Source organism: Protomyctophum bolini (genome assembly GCF_963924005.1).
Source record: "Protomyctophum bolini genome assembly, chromosome: 21".
NCBI classification, from domain to species: Eukaryota; Metazoa; Chordata; class Actinopteri; order Myctophiformes; family Myctophidae; genus Protomyctophum; species Protomyctophum bolini.
In genome coordinates, this window is record NC_137882.1 from 2630001 (window position 1) to 2648203 (window position 18203).

Consider the following 18203-nt stretch of genomic DNA (forward strand, 5'->3'; position numbering starts at 1 on the left):
GGCTGAAATGCAACACGTTCACATAACCAAACAGTGCATGTGTCAGAGCACACACACACACACGGTTCACTGACTGCATGGTACCACACAGTGCATGTGTCAGAGCACACACACACACACACAGTTCACTGCACAGTACCACACAGTGCATGTGTCAGAGCACACACACACACACACACACAGTTCACTGCACGCCGTGCACGGTACCACACAGTGCATGTGTCAGAGGCAGCTCACATGGTTCACTGCGTGGTGAACCCACCGTTAATTATGGGTCAATTGGCACATTGTCAGAGGTGTGTGTGTGTGTGTGTGTGTGTGTGTGTGTGTGTGTGTGTGTGTCATCTGTTTTGATTGGTAGTTTTGACACACATCATCCTGCACATCACATGTCAGCTGGCTTTATTCTAGCAAGAAGGCACGCAGACACACACACACACACAACACACACGCACGCACACACGCACAGAGCGATCACTGAAGCCAAAGTTACCACAGTTGAATGTGCTCTGACAGCCAGCCAGCCCTCTCTAATTCAAATGGCCTTTTTTATGTGGAAACAAACAATTTCCACATTACCAGCAAAGTGGAACAAAATAAAAAATGAAACGATGCACGTGCACAAATTAAGTGTGAATAAAACACGTGTGTGTAAGCAGAGCTGTGTTACATTGTGACTCTGAAAGAGAAAAGCATCTGACAAAACCATCAGGATTGTGCATTCTGCCGTCTGTCAGAAATAGTTGTACATCCACATAGGGAAGGTTAGCCAGGGGATAGCTTTAATACAAATTACATCCAATTACTCTCTCTCTCTCTCTCTCTCTCTCTCTCTAAAGACATACAATACAACTAATATGACGTCACTGAGCCGCGGTGGTAAGTGACTCACCCAAACACATTTCTCTGTCTCTACTAAAACTACAACATGACGTCACTGAGCCGCGGTGGTAAGAGACTCACCGCTCACCCCAAACACATCTCTGTTTTTACTAAAACTACAACATGACGTCACTGAGCCGCGGTGGTAAGAGACTCACCGCTCACCCCAAACACATCTCTGTTTTTACTAAAACTACAACATGACGTCACTGAGCCGCGGTGGTAAGAGACTCAACGCTCACCCCAAACACATCTGTGTTTTTACTAAAACTACAACATGACGTCACTGAGCCGCGGTGAACTACAACATGACGTCACTGAGCCGCGGTGGTAAGAGACTCACCGCTCACCCTAAAGGCCTATTCATAGTCTGGATTTTCGGTGGTGAGGTGACCACCGCTCCGGTGGTGAGGTGACCACCGGAGCTGAAATAACGTTGAGCGGTGGTGAGTAAAAACAGAGAGAAGGGCTGGAGCGGGTGGCGGTGGTTTGCTCTTTACCGCGGCTCAGTGAAGTCATGTTGTAGTTCGGTGGTCACCTCACCACCGAAAATCCAGACTATGTATGAGCCTTAAAGAAACACATCTCTCTGTTTTTTACTAACCACCGTTTCAGTGGTCACCTTATCACCTAAAACCGGACTATGACTAGTGCTTCAGTCCACCTCAAATCAAAACAGACACCGCAGAACTTTTTACTGTTTTGGATCAAATGCGCTCCACGACCTACACACCATATTTTCAAAGCCGCTCTTCCTGGAAAATGGAAAATAAATATTAACCCATTCTGACCTGAGATCAGATTCATACGAGGTTTCCACTGGACACATACTGGTCTGATTAACCCATTCTGACCTGAGATCAGATTCTAAAAATGTCAGTCGTTCTTTGATTTTTCAAAAATAGCAGACCTACAAGCTCGTAGCGCGCCACTCGGTGGCGCGCTATGAGCTTGTAGATCTGCTATTTTTCAATAGCTAAAGCATAACATGATGCTAACACCAAAAGGGGTTCCCGTTCAGAATGGGTTAATGGCTAATCCTGTACTGTAAAATGAAAAAAAGAAGCCAGCCAATAAAAACATAATCGATTTCACAGTTTGAGTTGGCGGTAGGACACGTCGTCAGTTGTCAGTCTCCAAAAAGAAAAATGTTTTATTTCCCTTTTCCAAAAACATGTCTGGTTGATTGTTTTTCCAACTAAACACTATGCAATATGTGTCCTTTTTCTTCTTCTGTCCTTGATGGATCCTCGTGAGAAATGTAAATATTTTATTGGAAAACATTTATGTTTTATTGTCTTAAGGCACATATCATAAATCTGTCACTCTCACTATATTTTACTGTATGTCAGATTCCTTTTGGTCAATAACTGGTAAATGGTGCATTTATATAGCGCCTTTATCCAAGGCGCTTTACATAGATTGTGCATTACATTCACCCATTCACACACACATTCACACACCTTTACATAGATTGTGCATTACATTCACCCATTCACACACCTTTACATAGATTGTGCATTACATTCACCCATTCACACATATATACATTCACACACTGATGGCAGTGGAAACCATGCAAGGCACCAACCAGCACATCAGGAGCAATTAGGGGTTCAGTGTCTTGCTCAAGGACACTTCGACACTAACTCTGGGGAGGAGCCCACAGGGTTCGAACTGGCAACCTTATGATTACCATCAAGCCACTCTACCCATTAGCCACCGCCATTAAAGGACCACTTCAACACTTGTCGAGCTGTATCTTCATATAATCGGTCGTTACTAAAGTGATAAAATGCCTGTCACAACGCCACCATTATTTTCCTACGCACTCTGTGTCTCATAGGAGGGCTGTGGGCAGTTCAGAAACCCGTCCACCAGTGACATCATCAATGGGGAATACTAAGCTAATAGAAACTGCAGGCTTTCCGATTCCTGAAAAGATAATTTGCGATAATGCGATAATTAGAAGCCATCGTTCTCACGTTAATAAATCAAAATATATACTGTCACGGTGTGGATCAATAAGGTAGGACCAAAGTGCAGAACAGGGAGGCGCAGAGAAGTCTAGAATTTATTCCAAAATCCAGGATACAAAGGCAACATCACACTTAACATACAACAATGATCTGACAAATAACTCAACAAACCACGGCTATAAATACACACAAGGAAAACAGGGCAAAGGTGAACATACACAAAATCAAGACAGGGATTGGCTAAGAGACTAACAAGACACAGGTGGAGCAAGAAAACGTCAGATCGTGACATATACATTTTTCAAATCCATGGACACACCGGAATATATATTCTATACGCTACACCAATCCATGGACGAACCAAAGGGCCCTGAATGCCATTTCACAGGCACTTTAACCCATTTTGGTGTTAGCATCATGTCATGCTTTAGCTATTGAAAAATAGCAGATCTACAAGCTCATAGCGCGCCACCGAGTGGCGCGCTACGAGCTTGTAGGTCTGCTATTTTTTTTTAAATCAAAGAGCGACTGACGTAGAAGACATTTTTAGATATCTGATCTCAGGTCAGAATGGAAAACTGTCAGGATGTAGAAGACATCTTTTAGAATCTGATCTCAGGTCAGAATGGAAAACTGTCAGGATGTAGAAGACATCTTTTAGAATCTGATCTCAGGTCAGAATGGAAAACTGTCAGGATGTAGAAGACATCTTTTAGAATCTGATCTCAGGTCAGAATGGAAAACTGTCAGGATGTAGAAGACATCTTTTAGAATCTGATCTCAGGTCAGAATGGAAAACTGTCAGGATGTAGAAGACATTTTTTAGAATCTGATCTCAGGTCAGAATGGAAAACTGTCAGGATGTAGAAGACATCTTTTAGAATCTGATCTCAGGTCAGAATGGAAAACTGTCAGGATGTAGAAGACATCTTTTAGAATCTGATCTCAGGTCAGAATGGAAAACTGTCAGGATGTAGAAGATATTTTTTAGAATCTGATCTCAGGTCAGAATGGGTTTTAAATATAACAGTGATTGCATTACGGCCTTATTTGGTTCATCCATGTGACGACGCAGCGCTGCGTCGTGGGCCTTGAAGAGCGCCTGAAGCATTAGAGGATAATATGGGCCTTTAGCATGTCACCTGATATCTGTCTGACCACGCACGCACGCACACACACGCACGCACGCACCCACGCACGCATCGCAACGCACACACACGCATCTGCTAGGTGGACACAGAAGGACACTGACCGGACCGACCGAGGCAGATGGGAGAAGGTGAATTAAAGAGAGAGAGAGAGGGAGAGGGAGAGAGAGAGAGAGAGAGAGAGAGAGGGGGGGGGGGGGGGGGGGTTGGGGGGCTCCATCTGGCTCGGTTTTCCAGTTAAATTTATCACAGTCAGTGAAGACTTAGACGATAATCAATACCTGCTCATATCCTGTCCCTCTCTCTCTCTCTCTCTCTCTCCCCCCTCTCTCTCTCCCCCTCTCCTCCCCCCTCTCTCTCTCTCTCCCCCTCTCTCTCTCTCTCTCTCTCTCTCCCCCCTCTCCTCCCCCCCTCTCTCTCTCCCCCCCTCTCTCTCTCTCTCTCTCTCTCTCTCCCCCCTCTCTCTCTCCCCCTCTCTCTCTCTCCCCTCTCTCTCTCTCCCCCCCTCTCTCTTACTGATACAGTGAAAACAGAGAGATGGGTCTGTGTCCGCGGTGGTGATAGCTGATCATCACCGCCACTGACTGACGTAATGGTGTAGTTTTTAATAAAGGGTTGGAAAACTACACACCATCATGATATAACCTATATCACCAAAAACTGGAGTACGTATGAGCCGTAACACCCTCTGCATGTCCTTGGTCAGTACTGTTGACAACACTGTGTTGTCTTTGTGCTCACAGACCAGACCACAGACCAGACTACAGACCAGAACAGACACAGACCAGACCAGACCACAGACCAAACCAGACCACTCTAAACCTCTTAACCCATTCTGAACGGGAACCCATTTTGGTGTCAGCATCATGTTATGCTTTAGCTATTGAAAAATAGCAGATCTACAAGCTCATAGCGCGCCACCGAGTGGCGCGCTACGAGCTTGTAGGTCTGCTATTTTTGAAAAATCGAAGAACAACAGACATTTTTTAGAATCTGATCTCAGGTCAGAATGGGTTCATCAGACCATGAGTGTGTGTCCAGTGGAAACCTCGTATGAATCTGATCTCAGGTCAGAATGGGTTAAAATGTGTGCTGTGAGGAGGGGAGGGGGTTCAGGGGGGTGGGCGTTGTGTGATGTTGTTTCAAGGACGTCCCCAAAGTGCCAAAACCTCACATAAAATATGCATGATGTGCTCAACATTATTCTGTCAACACACTGTCACATAAAAAAGATAAAACGGTCTATTGCTTGTATAGCCTACTGTATGTATATGCACAATAAAGACAGATATGATGCAAATTCCACCGATATTTATATGTATTTATTTTGTAGGTTATCGTTTGAATTCAGAGCTGCATTTTTAGGTCCCTAAAGTATGCGTGTCGGATGACTCAGCCAAAGTTTCACGTAATCTATCTATCTATCTAACTCAACCCAAGCGTTTAGGTCATAAACACTTATTTGTAACCCTTTTTAAACGTGTCACAGTGTTTAGATTATAAACAGAAGAACATGTTTAATCGCCCGTAACACTTTTTAAACACATAAACGTGTTTAGTTTTTACAATCAAATTCAGTCATATTATAGGTGTTTAGAATTCAAACACTAGCTGTTCTCGTGAGGTGTTTGAGTGAACTCGCGTATAACTACTGTATTTTATGACCATTAATAAACATTTGGCATTTTATTATTACACACATGGTGTTTAGGTTTTAAACGCGTCACATGTTCCAGGGATTTACAGTGATATATCTATATCTGTCTATCTATCAATAGTTATTAATGTCGCTGGACACAGATGTGCCTCCATCGTGTCGTGTTTTTCTCAGTTTTTCCGTTTAGCATATACGGTAGCTGCTAATGTAACCTCATATGCGGACGGTAGCTGCTAATGTAACATCATATGCGTACGGTAGCTGCTAATGTAACATCATATGCGTACGGTAGCTGCTAATGTAACCTCATGTTTTCCTCAGCATGTTGAGTGACAGACAGATCGCTTGTTGGATTTTAAAGAAATGCCTTTGAATGAATTCTGATCCTAGAAATAGAACCCCAAAGAGAAAAAAGGACATTTGAAACACATCAGGGCCGACGGGAATTACACTCAGCAGGCAATTATTACGTCCCAAGTTTGAGGGCAAAGCAAAGCAGCAAATGCACTTAAAGTGCTGCTGCTGCTTCGAGAGTTCCCGCCGATCAGATTACAAGACACAGCTACAGTTCCACGGGCCTGTGGTGCTAATTGTTCCCGAGCGTTGAGCAACTCCTGGTCGTATTATGAGAGGACAGAAAGTGGCCTGTCAGCGCCTTGGTTCTATTTAGACATGAGATGATATGTTTAAGGTAGCTGGAAATAGCAAAAACATAGAAGTGAGACAATATTAGTCATTCACAGACGATGAGAAAACACTGATGGGGCAGATTGTATGACAACCACACTTATACAAGAGGGTTTGTAGATCCAACCACAGATATGTACAGGAGGTGATGACAATACAGTACACCGTGTACATTACAATTATGATTTGACGTCCTAAAGTCGGCTCTTCGGTGCTACTGAACATTTCTGACGAGCCGAAATCATTTCGGCACTATAGAGGTAAAATAGGAGTATGAAGTATAGATGGAGTCTGAAAAGGTGGGTTTTCAAAATACTGAAGACTGTAGTCTTTCCTGGACTACAATTCCCATAATGCTTTGGTGCACTGCTCCTCCTTGTGGATAGTGGGAGGGGCTGTCCTACTGAGACAACATGTAGTCCAGGAAGTAAGAGGGGCCCAGTGTCCATGACATCAGAGACACTGGGCTCACTGCTACAATCTAAAATATCTAAAACCACACATTACACACATAAAGAAGTTTCCCTTTAAGGTTGGCACAAGTTGGCGCCTATAATGCCAAAAACGAGAGATGCCACGTTGAACGTGGTCACATGTCCTGTGTCTCTGTGTGGGTTTATATACCATTTTGAAACAATTACAATTATTAACAAGAGCCGGCGACTCAATAACGACCACACTGGATCCAGAGGGGAACGTTGGGTTTCCTGAGAACTAACGACAACCACCATTATCCCATTCTGGACCGGAACCCCTTTTGGTGTTATAGCATTATGTTATGCTTTACCTATTGAAAAACAGCAGATCTACAAGCTCATAGCGCGCCACCGAGTGGCGCGCTACGAGCTTGTAGGTCTGCTATTTTTGAAAAATCGAAGAACGACTGACATAGAAGACATTTTTTTAGAATCTGATCTCAGGTCAGAATGGAAAACTGTCAGGATGTAGAAGACATTTTTTTAGAATCTGATCTCAGGTCAGAATGGAAAACTGTCAGGATGTAGAAGACATTTTTTTTTAGAATCTGATCTCGGGTCAGAATGGAAAACTGTCAGGATGTAGAAGACATATTTTTTAGAATCTGATCTCAGGTCAGAATGGGTTATGTGTGTTTAGGGATCGGAGCAGCTGCTAAACGCTCCTGCCTGTGGTCTGGCTGCATGCGTACGTGTGCGCGCACGTGTGCGCGTGCGTGTGTGTGCGTGCAGTACGTGTGTGTGTACAGTATATGTGTGCGTGTGTGTACTGTGTGAAAGGCATAGCATCCTCCTTTCTCTGGAAAAAAAACAAACGCGTCCTCGAGCAACCTTCCTTCCTTCTCGCAACACAACAAATACGATCGGACGTGAAACCGCGAGAGGATTGTTCGGTAGCTCAATTCATTCATTCATGCGCCGTCACCGAATGCTTTCGACAAAACGTACGAGCATTCCGCTGCTCCATTTCTCTCTCCCCTTTCCTCGGCGTTGCGTTGAGTGCGTGAGTGTGTGAGTGATGTTCACGCTTGCAGCCAAGCCTCTCTGCCTCTCTCTCTCTCTCTCTCTCTCTCTCTCTCTCTCTCTCTCTCTCTCTCTCCCCACAGACAGAGTTCCTCCTCAACGTGTCTACGAGACAGATGTGCAAACCAGATGTTTTTTTTTCTTTCCCTCTTCATTTTTTTTCTCTCCTTTCCCTCTTGCTAAAGTGAAAGGGCTTATACATAAGGCCTCAGTGTGTATGCGTGCTCGCGTGCGTGCATGTGTGACTGCCTGTGCGTGACTGTGTGCGTGTCTGTGTGCGTGCGTGCGTGCGTGCGTGGCGTGCGTGCGTGACTCCGGAGGAGTTCCTACACATGGGAGTGTTAGACGACACGACGAGACACAGCTGTGAACGGAGGTCTCGTTAGGTTGTGATGAAACACCACAACAACAGCGAGGACGACGACATCATCTCACCGGCTGCTGGTTGTTTGTCAAACATGACATCGTTATATTATCGTCAAAACCTCCGACCCAGATCTCACTCCCAGCGGGAGAGAGACGCGCCCCGGTTCAATCCCCACCCCCCATGACACTCCACTGCCGCTACACAGACTTCTCCTAACTGTCGATAACAGCCACAGAAAAAGGAAAGGAAAGGTTCTATGTTTACCCAGGGTAACTGGACAGCCAGGCCCTGCTCATAGAACATTTCATGGTAGGGGTTCCAACCTTGTCCAAGGGCACTTCAGCGGTTGGTAATTTTAACGTGCCGGTCCGGGGATACGAACTATAGCGACCTTCCGATATCAAGACCGCTCCGCAAACCATCGGCCACCGCTGCCCCTAAAATACTGTTGGTTCCCGTCATGCGTTGTCGGTATATATAAGACAACATGCTTGGCTGGTTAAAACTCATCCGTGGGTTTTAGACATGCGCTGCCGTTTAAAAATCCCCCCTTGGCTTCCCTGACCCTGTGAGGTTACGGTTGGGTGAGGTTTTGGGGTATAGGGTGAGGTTTTGCGGCAGCGAGACACCAGGGCTGGAAAATGCACTCTCCAAAAAAACATTTCTGCTTCTAGAGCCTACAGTGAGAGGTACGCGGAAATTAATAAGACCTTAAGGGAGAGAGAGATAGAGAGGATGTGGTGTTCCCTGGTGGAAGGCTGGAGGCTATACAGTGTGGAGGTTGGAGGCCTAAATATCATAAGATTTTAGTCGACTAAATCTACAGGTGATTTAGTCGACTAAAATGTATTTTGTCGGGCCTTGATGCCGTCGTAATGACTGATGTTACACTCGCTGAAAATAGCCGATCTACAAGCTCACAACGTGTCGCAGCACGACGCGTTGTGAGCTTGTAGATCTGCTACTAGATATCTTGTCCCCTTCCGAGCATTTTAGTGTAGTTTTTAGCTGTTGTAGAAATTGTCAATACATTTAGTCTTAGTTTTAGTCATCATAGCTTAGTTTTTATTCAGTTTCCATTTAGTTTTCGTCAGTGACATTTTTCGTCTTAGTTTTAGTCGACAGAAACAGCCCTGGTGGAATGGAAGCTACAGTGTGGAGGATGGAAGCTGCCACGCACACACGCCGATAAAATAAACAGCACGCGGGGGTTGGTGTTCTATTAAAGCTGGACCCCTGCCTGCCGTCTATAAATATATAAAACATGTGAAGAACACGCACACGCACACGCACACACACACACACACACACACACACACACACACACACACACACACACACACACACACACACACACACAGATCTGTGAGCTTATATACAGAGCGTCTATAGGTTGAGTGGCAGACGCTTTCATATCCCACCACGGGAGAATCCATTAGCTTTAAACCATTTACACCCGAGGCCAATTCCACTAAACAGTCTTCTGGAAAAACGTATTTTTCTATAAAAGCAATGCTCAAAACCTTTCATGTCAGTCAAGGACCCGCAAACTTTGCCTGCCTGGGTCGCGGCTCAGCGGTCCTGGCACCCTGACTGGTTAGTCCGAGTCTGGCAGTGTGCCGCGGGTTCAACTCCCGATCCCGACGGCCTTTGCCGCACAACACATTTTGGTCTTAGCATTATATCATGCTTCAGCTATTGAAAAATAGCAGACCTACAAGCTCATAGCGCGCCACCGAGTGGCACGCTATGAGCTTGTAGGTCTGCTATTTTTTGAAAAATCGAAGAACGACTGACATAGAAACATGGCTTTTTCAGAAAACTGTCAGGATGTAGAAGACATTTTTTAGAATCTGATCTCAGGTCAGAATGTCTTAAAGAGCTATAGCCAACACCGATTCCTTTGCTCTACTGTAAAAGTGGGAATCAATCAAAGTGAGACGTGATAAAAAAAACACATGTATCAGACCGGGCCGGGTCGGTTCTGTCTGCAGATCAATGGGAGACACAACGTGTACAGCAGCTAAAGTACAGTATAGGTGAAACGGTACAGTATATACTATAGCAGGCCTTGTACATTAATCAGTGAACAACGAAACGGTTGATCTGAGAGTTGAACCCAAGCCATCAGCTCTGTTACGTAGACAGCACTAGAATTACATTTCATGTAGTCATATAGCACTTTAGGGTACACATGTATATTGTATAATATATAATATAGTATAGTATGTATAGTTGACATAGATACTCCACTGTTACGTTCTTAGTTTATACATGATTCATGATAACTACTTTTTTTCTGGTTGAATTGTTTGTCTTTAAGGGATGGTTCCTAATAAAGAATTTCAGACAGGGTTGAAAGCCACTGGTGTAGACAGAATAATTAATTGCCTAGTGATTTTGTGCCAATGTTGTAGCAAACAAGCAACTGAATGCAGACCACAGACTAAAAAGGTCCTTTCAATGATCCTGGGCGCTATACTCTCCCTCTGCCTAACTGAGGAGAGCTCCGAACTGACCTCATGCTTCCTCCTAGTATAAATATTATTAGGAAAGAAATAAGGTTTCTGTATGAAAGTGTCTATATTTGACTCTTTTTGATACAGAGACAGTCGGAAAGACTAACTGCTCAGGAGGAGAAAAACTATTTTATTTTTTAATTGCACTGACAGACTCTTCACATACTAGAGCATGTTTGAAATTAATATCAGAGCTGAAATCGACCTGTAAATATGAAATAAATGCAGCGAGGTCCACAGAAGTGAACCAACCCTCAAGCCTGTTTTCTCAACTCGCCGTTTCTCTGTAAGACATTACTCTATAAGCCATATCTCCAAAACTGGCGGGTCAAACTGAACAACCAATATGTCAATTTGAAGCTATGATTCCCTGCTTTCACATGACAAAAAACCAATGACTTCGGTCAGAAATGGTCACTATTATGAATAACTTGGCGGCAAAGTTGACCTACCAAATGTCTACATACCAAATGTGTACTGTAAATGCTATTTACAGTACACATTTGTATGTAGACATGTAGTAGTTCGACTATAATAAAATGGCCTACATTGAGCACGTTATTCTAATTTGAGTCCAACTGCTAAATGTGTCCTAATCATTTCCTGAGCAGCAGCTGAATGCAGTTATTGCGTAATGTGCGTTCGTTATGCGTTGCGTTCACACCAGAGATGCTGAGCACACTTCTCCTATTGGCACATCGCACTTCCTGTTTCACACGTCGACCACTCAACCACTCTACAGTATGTCACATGACTACAGGTCACATGGCTCTAGGTGACACGACTCTAGGTCACATGACTCTAGGTTACGTGACTATGTCACATGACTCTGGGTTACATGACTCTATAGGTCATGTGACGCATGGGGAGTGTGTCATGTGTCTCCTTATACAGTGGATCAGCGGTAGAGCGGGCCAGATGGGAACCATGAGGTTCCCGGTTCGATCCCTGTGGGCTCCTCCCACAGAGTTAGTGTCAAAGTGTCCTTGAGCAAGACTCCGAAAACCCTAATTGCTCCCGATGTGCTAGTTGGTGCCTTGCATGGTTTCCTCCGCCATCGGTGAATGGGTGAATGTAATGCACAATCTATGTAAAGATGTGTGAATGTGTGTGTGAATGGGTGAATGTAATGCACAATATATGTAAATGTGTGTGTGAATGGGTGAATGTAATGAACAATATATGTAAATGTATATGTGTGAATGTAATGTACAATATTATGTAAAGTGCCTTGGATACAAAGTGTTATATAAAATGCACCATTTACAGTAGAGATGATGGTACAGCATGTCGATGTCCAGAGACTGAACATGTCAAAAAGATGACGTGCCAATTTTCTCTCTCTCCCCACACACACACACACACACACACACACACACACACACACACACACACACACACACACACACACACACACACACACACACACACACACACACACACACACACACACACACACACACACACACACACACACACACACACACACACACACACACAGAGAGTGTGTGCGTGGGAGAGCCACGGCCCGCCAGCTAGCCTCCTTCCAATAAGAGGCATCCAGCCTCCTGCCCGGCCCAGCCTCCCCGTGGGAGCGTTGGGGATCTCTAATTAAACCTCACAGCCTAAACTTCACGACGGCAGACGGACGGCAGCGTCAGGCTGTCACGGAGCCACGGACACCCTCGCTCTCGGCAACACTGGGTGGAAAGAGCAACTATAAGCAATAACGTACGAGGTGTCAACTTCGGCAGTGCTTGAGGGCACAACAAGCACCCACTGACAGAATAATGAGTCCAAAGAGAACCCACTGACTGAAGGCTGAAGCTGGTCATTTTGTCACGTATAGGCACACACCTTTACGGTGTTCACAGAACAGGTATTCAAATGCTAATAATACGGTGGCTTTGTTCCAGTGACTGCACGGTTCATTCACACTCCGGTCTCCTGCAGCAACGCTACACTGACACGGTCAGAGGAGAGGCTGTCTGTCTGTCTGTGTACCGTCGGCCCGTCTGTAAAGACCCATGAGCCGGGAGGGAGGGGAGGGGAGGGGCAGCAACACCACCGGCCGGCGGGTAATCTCCACACCAGTGTTGTTTTCGTCGACTAAGTTAAGCTACGATGACTAAAACTGAGACTAAATATACTGACAATTTCGTCGACAAATAAAAACTAGACTAAAATGCTAGGAAGGGGACTAGTGGACAAGAGATCCAGTATGAGTCATTTTACACTTGGTTGCATGCTGAAAATAGCAGATCTACAAGCTGCCAAAAACAACACTGCTCCACACTGACTTGAGACTTGACAAACAGAGCCACATCTCAGCCAAAATATCCCCAAACAATGTCCGGGGAAAACAGGACTGTTCCTTTTCCTCAGACTACTTTTACTTTAATTACAAATGGGGGGGGGGCGCCCACTGCCGTTATAGGAACCTTCCGCCACTGACTATAAGTGGATTTACTCGAGTACTCCCAATTTCCACTACATCTGCGATCCAAATATTGTACTTTTACTCCACTGCATTCGATCGAAAACGTGAGTTACTATACGCTGCAGTATCGATACTTTTACTCTTAAGTATGTCAGACACCATCAGCAGCACGGCAGAGAGAGAGAGAGAGAGAGAGAGACATTAAAACACAGGGCCCGGAGGCGCAGACTGTTAACCCCACAGAGAAGATGAAACAGCCGGCACGTTTTTGAGACTTTAATGAGAGGAAGCTATTAAAGCTGCAGGAGGTCTGCACTCTGCATGTCCACCGTGTTCACTCAGCGTATATGAATTAAACATAAACATGGTTCTGTCGACTGTATTACTGTTACGCACTATAGACCTCTGGGAGATGGGGTCTATCCCCGTTAAAATGCCCTGTAGACCCTCTGGGAGATGGAGTCTGTTCTCTGTTACAATGCCCTATAGACCTCTGGGAGATGGAGTCTGTTCTCTGTTACAATGCCCTATAGACCTCTGGGAGATGGAGTCTGTTCTCTGTTACAATGCCCTATAGACCTCTGGGAGATGGAGTCTGTTCTCTGTTACAATGCCCTATAGACCTCTGGGAGATGGAGTCTGTTCTCTGTTACAATGCCCTATAGACCTCTGGGAGATGGAGTCTGTTCTCTGTTACAATGCCCTATAGACCTCTGGGAGATGGAGTCTGTTCTCTGTTACAATGCCCTAGAGACCCTCTGGGAGATGGAGTCTGTTCTCTGTTACAATGCCCTATAGACCTCTGGGAGATGGAGTCTGTCCCTGTTACAATGCCCTATAGACCCCTGGGAGATGGAGTCTGTTCTCTGTTACAATGCCCTATAGACCTCAGGGAGATGGAGTCTGTCCCTGTTACAATGCCCTATAGACCCCTGGGAGATGGAGTCTGTCCCTGTTACAATGCCCTATAGACCCCTGGGAGATGGAGTCTGTCCCTGTTACAATGCCCTATAGACCTCAGGGAGATGGAGTCTGTCCCTGTTACAATGCCCTATAGACCTCAGGGAGATGGAGTCTGTCCCTGTTACAATGCCCTATAGACCCCTGGGAGATGGAGTCTGTCCCCGTTACAATGCCCAGAAGCCGAGAAAAAACAAAGGCGTGGATTAGCGCATCGTCCAATGACAAATAGGCTCTGATTCGTGCAATATTTCTAAGGTGAAAAAAGGCAATCTTGGTAACATGATTAATGTGTGAATTAAAATTCAATTCAGAATCAATAATGACCCCCCAAGTTCTTTACTGTACTGTTACTTTCTACAGTCAGGTTGCCAAGTCTGCCGAGTCTGCTGAGATGGAGTCTATCCCTGTTACAATGCACTATAGACCAAGATATGTATGTACACTTTGTACAGTATTCTGCCATACAGCCAAGGACACTGTACTCATTAGCACTTGCTAGCTATGTTTTAAAAAAGAAAGCCAGCAGTCGTGGATGATTTATAAATCCTTATCTTATATTGATAAATCATCCACTACCTGCTGCCTCTGTGGAAGGCTTGACGGCGAAACACGTCTGTGTCTTCACCGTATACGATGTCTGTCCGTCCGACGTGGCTCTACCAATTAAAATAAAAGCACCAGAAGGACTTGGGAGTGATGCCTATTATTTTCTCACTGTGAATCTCTGTGAGCTGCGTATATATATATATATATATATATATATATATATATATATATACCCGTGCCAATAGCAGACTGAGTGGGGTTGTTCGTTTGCTTTGATTTATAAAAACACCATGTCCAACATTGACTGCAATACCGTGTGGTATTATTGCAGTAGTATAGGGAACATATTATGTAATCTCTCTGTTCACTTCACATGTGCGCGATGATTTTTCTGTTTTATTAAAACGGCGTGTCTCAGTGAGATGAAAAGACAAATAAGGTGCGTCGATGGTTTATGGTGGAATGGTCAGGTCTGCTCAAAGGTAACGAGGAGCAATCGAGGGCCCGGTACATGGAAGACACTGTGCCTTTCTTTACCTTTTAAGTCCCTGACATCAAACAATACAATTACGGTATTGACTTTGATATTCAGTATAATGCCACGAAGAGCATGATACTCATATGTAGAACTATAAAGAAGATCTGGAACTTTATGTTTCCTGCCTTTCATCTGTCTGGTCAAATTATGGGTGTGTCAAAAATTACTAAATATCTTGGGCATAATATCATAACAGATATACCTTATTAGAGGATGACGAGGACATGTTTAGACATGTTTATATGTACAAGCCAACATGTTGGTCCGTAAATTTCACCATTGTATACTACGGATGTTACGGTAAACCTCTTTACCTTGTGGGCCACGAGCCTGTAATAAAGTTTATACAATACATGAAGAGATCGTAACCTTTCCAAAGTCCCTGATGTGCCAGTAATGTATATAGCCTCAGCCCGGGAGAAGAACCCGGGACCTACAGTATATAATCCTTAAGGCACGTACGTACGTTACCGGTCGGCTAAAGAGCCCATCGCCCCCAATGGGCGAGTAGCAACGCAGCACCTGTAATAGCCTACAGTAGTACATGAAGAGACCGTTACCTTTCCAAAGTCCCTGACATCAAACAGATCATAAGTCCACAAGGGACTAAATTATTTTCGCTCCTATGCCACCAAAATGTGGAACGCCCTATACCAACAGTCATTAAGACATGTGAATCCCTTGACTCCTTCAAAACCGCTCTCAAAGGGCACCTACGGAAAGCTGCAAAAAATCAATCAATCAATCATGAAGAGACCGTTACCTTTCCAAAGTCCCTGACGTCGAACAGGTCGAAGGCCTCGAACAGGTCGCTCTTCTTCATCCCGAAGATGTCGCTGCACGCCGACAGGAACGTCCGGATGTTCTTCAGGCACAGGAACTGTGTGTGGAAGAGAGAAGAGGACAGGTTCATTTTAGTAATAATAATAATAATAATAATACTTTATTTGTATAGCACCTTTCATGACATGAAATGCAGCTCAAAGTGCTTTACAGAACAATGGAGAAAAAAAAGAAAAGAAAAGCAAGGCATAAACATTAAAAAACAAGCAGTAATGCAATACAGTGAGGACATGAATAACAAAAAATAAAATATCAATTAAAAGCAATGTTGTAGAAGTGGTTCTTGAGCTGTGCTTTAAAAATGTCTCCAGAGGCTGCCTGACGAAGGTACAGTGGGAGTTTGTTCCATGCCGACGGCCCGTAGAAGCAAAAAGCTGCTTCCCCGTATTTTTTAGTTGCCATTTTGTTTAGGCAAAGCGAGCAGGCCAGCAGTGGAAGACCTTAGGGGCGGTTTGGGACATATTTAGGCAGGCAGTCATGTAGGTAGGAAGGTGCGAGACCATTGAGAGCTTTATAGACAAGTAAAATAATTTTAAAATCAATCCTAAAAACAACCGGAAGCCAGTGCAGTGAAGCCAAAACTGGAGTAATATGTTCTCTCATCTTAGTTCTAGTTAAAACTCTGGCTGCTGCATTTTGGACAAGTTGTAATCTGTCAGTTGTTTTCTTAGGCAGTCCAAAAAAACCAAAGGCGTGGATTAGCGTTTTTGCATCAGTTTAGTTTTCCTAGAATTCCATGCTAGAAGGCTTTCTTACCTTTATTTGTATAGTTGTTACGTCCCCACCAAAGAGGTCCAGGTGTTATTTTGTGCAAAAGTGCATTATTGGCTATTTCCCCTATAATTCCTAAGTCCTCAATGGGGGGTTGGGTTTTTGTGCTAATTTGCTTATTTCCATCGAGATAATGCATTGATTTTTGAGTGATGGAAATAAGTGAATTAGCACAACACCCCAATTCCCCAATTAACTCAGTGCAATTCCCCTATGGTAGGGCAATTAGCCAATAATGCGCCTTTGCACAAAATAACACCTGGACGTAACAACTACCTTTAAAAAACCATAAGAAAATAGAATAGAACAGTTTTCTGAACAACGTATGTTATCAAAGATTCAAGTTAAAAATGTTTGTTTTCAAAATGTATATAAAAAGATTTGCACACAATTTCATGATTTCATCTACTGTAATATCTTGATATGAGCTGCACTGTGTTCTCATTAATTTTCTCGGTTCAGTCGATGGCCACGAAGGCCTTCTCTCCAGATCCTAAAATATTCAGATTATCCGTTCCTCCTCCAGGCTCCTCCGTCTGGCAATAAAGCACGTAGAGAAAAGAAACATTTGCACACTCCAGTTTAGACTAGCTGCCACGGCACTGAATTCATGTCTTAAATAAACCAGGCGTTCTGTAAACAGCTGGAGTTCATGGTGTCTCCTTTTAATGCGGGACTAATGGGTGTCAAGTCCCAGCAGATCCACGCACGCACACACGCATGCACGCACGGTCGCACGCACACACAGACAGACAGATCAGTCACACAGACGGCGTGTGTCAGCGAGAGAACTACATGTCAAGAGAACTACATGTCAAGAGAACTACATGTCATGAGAACTACATATGTAGAGAACTACATATGTAGAGAACTACATGTCATGAGAACTACAGAGAGAACTACATGTCATGAGAACGACATATGTAGAAATGTCAGACATCAGTACACAGATAAAGGGGCTAGCAGATAATAAGGCAGGGCTGGGAAAAGTACTCACTTGTTTTGCTTAAGAAAGTAGAGTATCAATACTGCAGAGTAGAACTACTACTCTGTTACAAGTGAAAGTCCAGAATTCAAAAATGTACTTGGGTAAAAGTACGAAAGTATTGGTATCAACATGTACTTAAAAGTATCAAAAGTATAGAAAGTAATCATTATGAAGAAGGTCCCATTTCAAAAATAGCAGATCTACAAGCTCACAATGCGTCGCGTCGTGCTCACAGGTCTCATGTGCACCATATATATATGGGGCTTTCCCATGTATGGGGATTTGGAGTGAGACACTGACTGACTGACTGACTGACTGGCTGGCTGGCTGGCTGGCTGGCTGGCTGGCTGGCTGACTGACTGACTGACTGACTGGA

The 18203-nt window shown here is 44.2% G+C and overlaps 1 protein-coding gene across 2 annotated transcripts in view; it reads right to left on the reverse strand.

Moving 5' to 3' along the window:
* The window catches only part of vav3 (vav guanine nucleotide exchange factor 3), a 134344-nt gene that overhangs the window by 81858 nt on the left and 34283 nt on the right, over positions 1-18203 (reverse strand). For both annotated transcript variants that reach the window (XM_080793951.1, XM_080793952.1), the window contains exon 2: positions 15989-16105. In XM_080793951.1, the coding sequence (XP_080650077.1) occupies positions 15989-16105 (117 nt within the window). The remainder of the gene's footprint in view (positions 1-15988; positions 16106-18203) is intronic.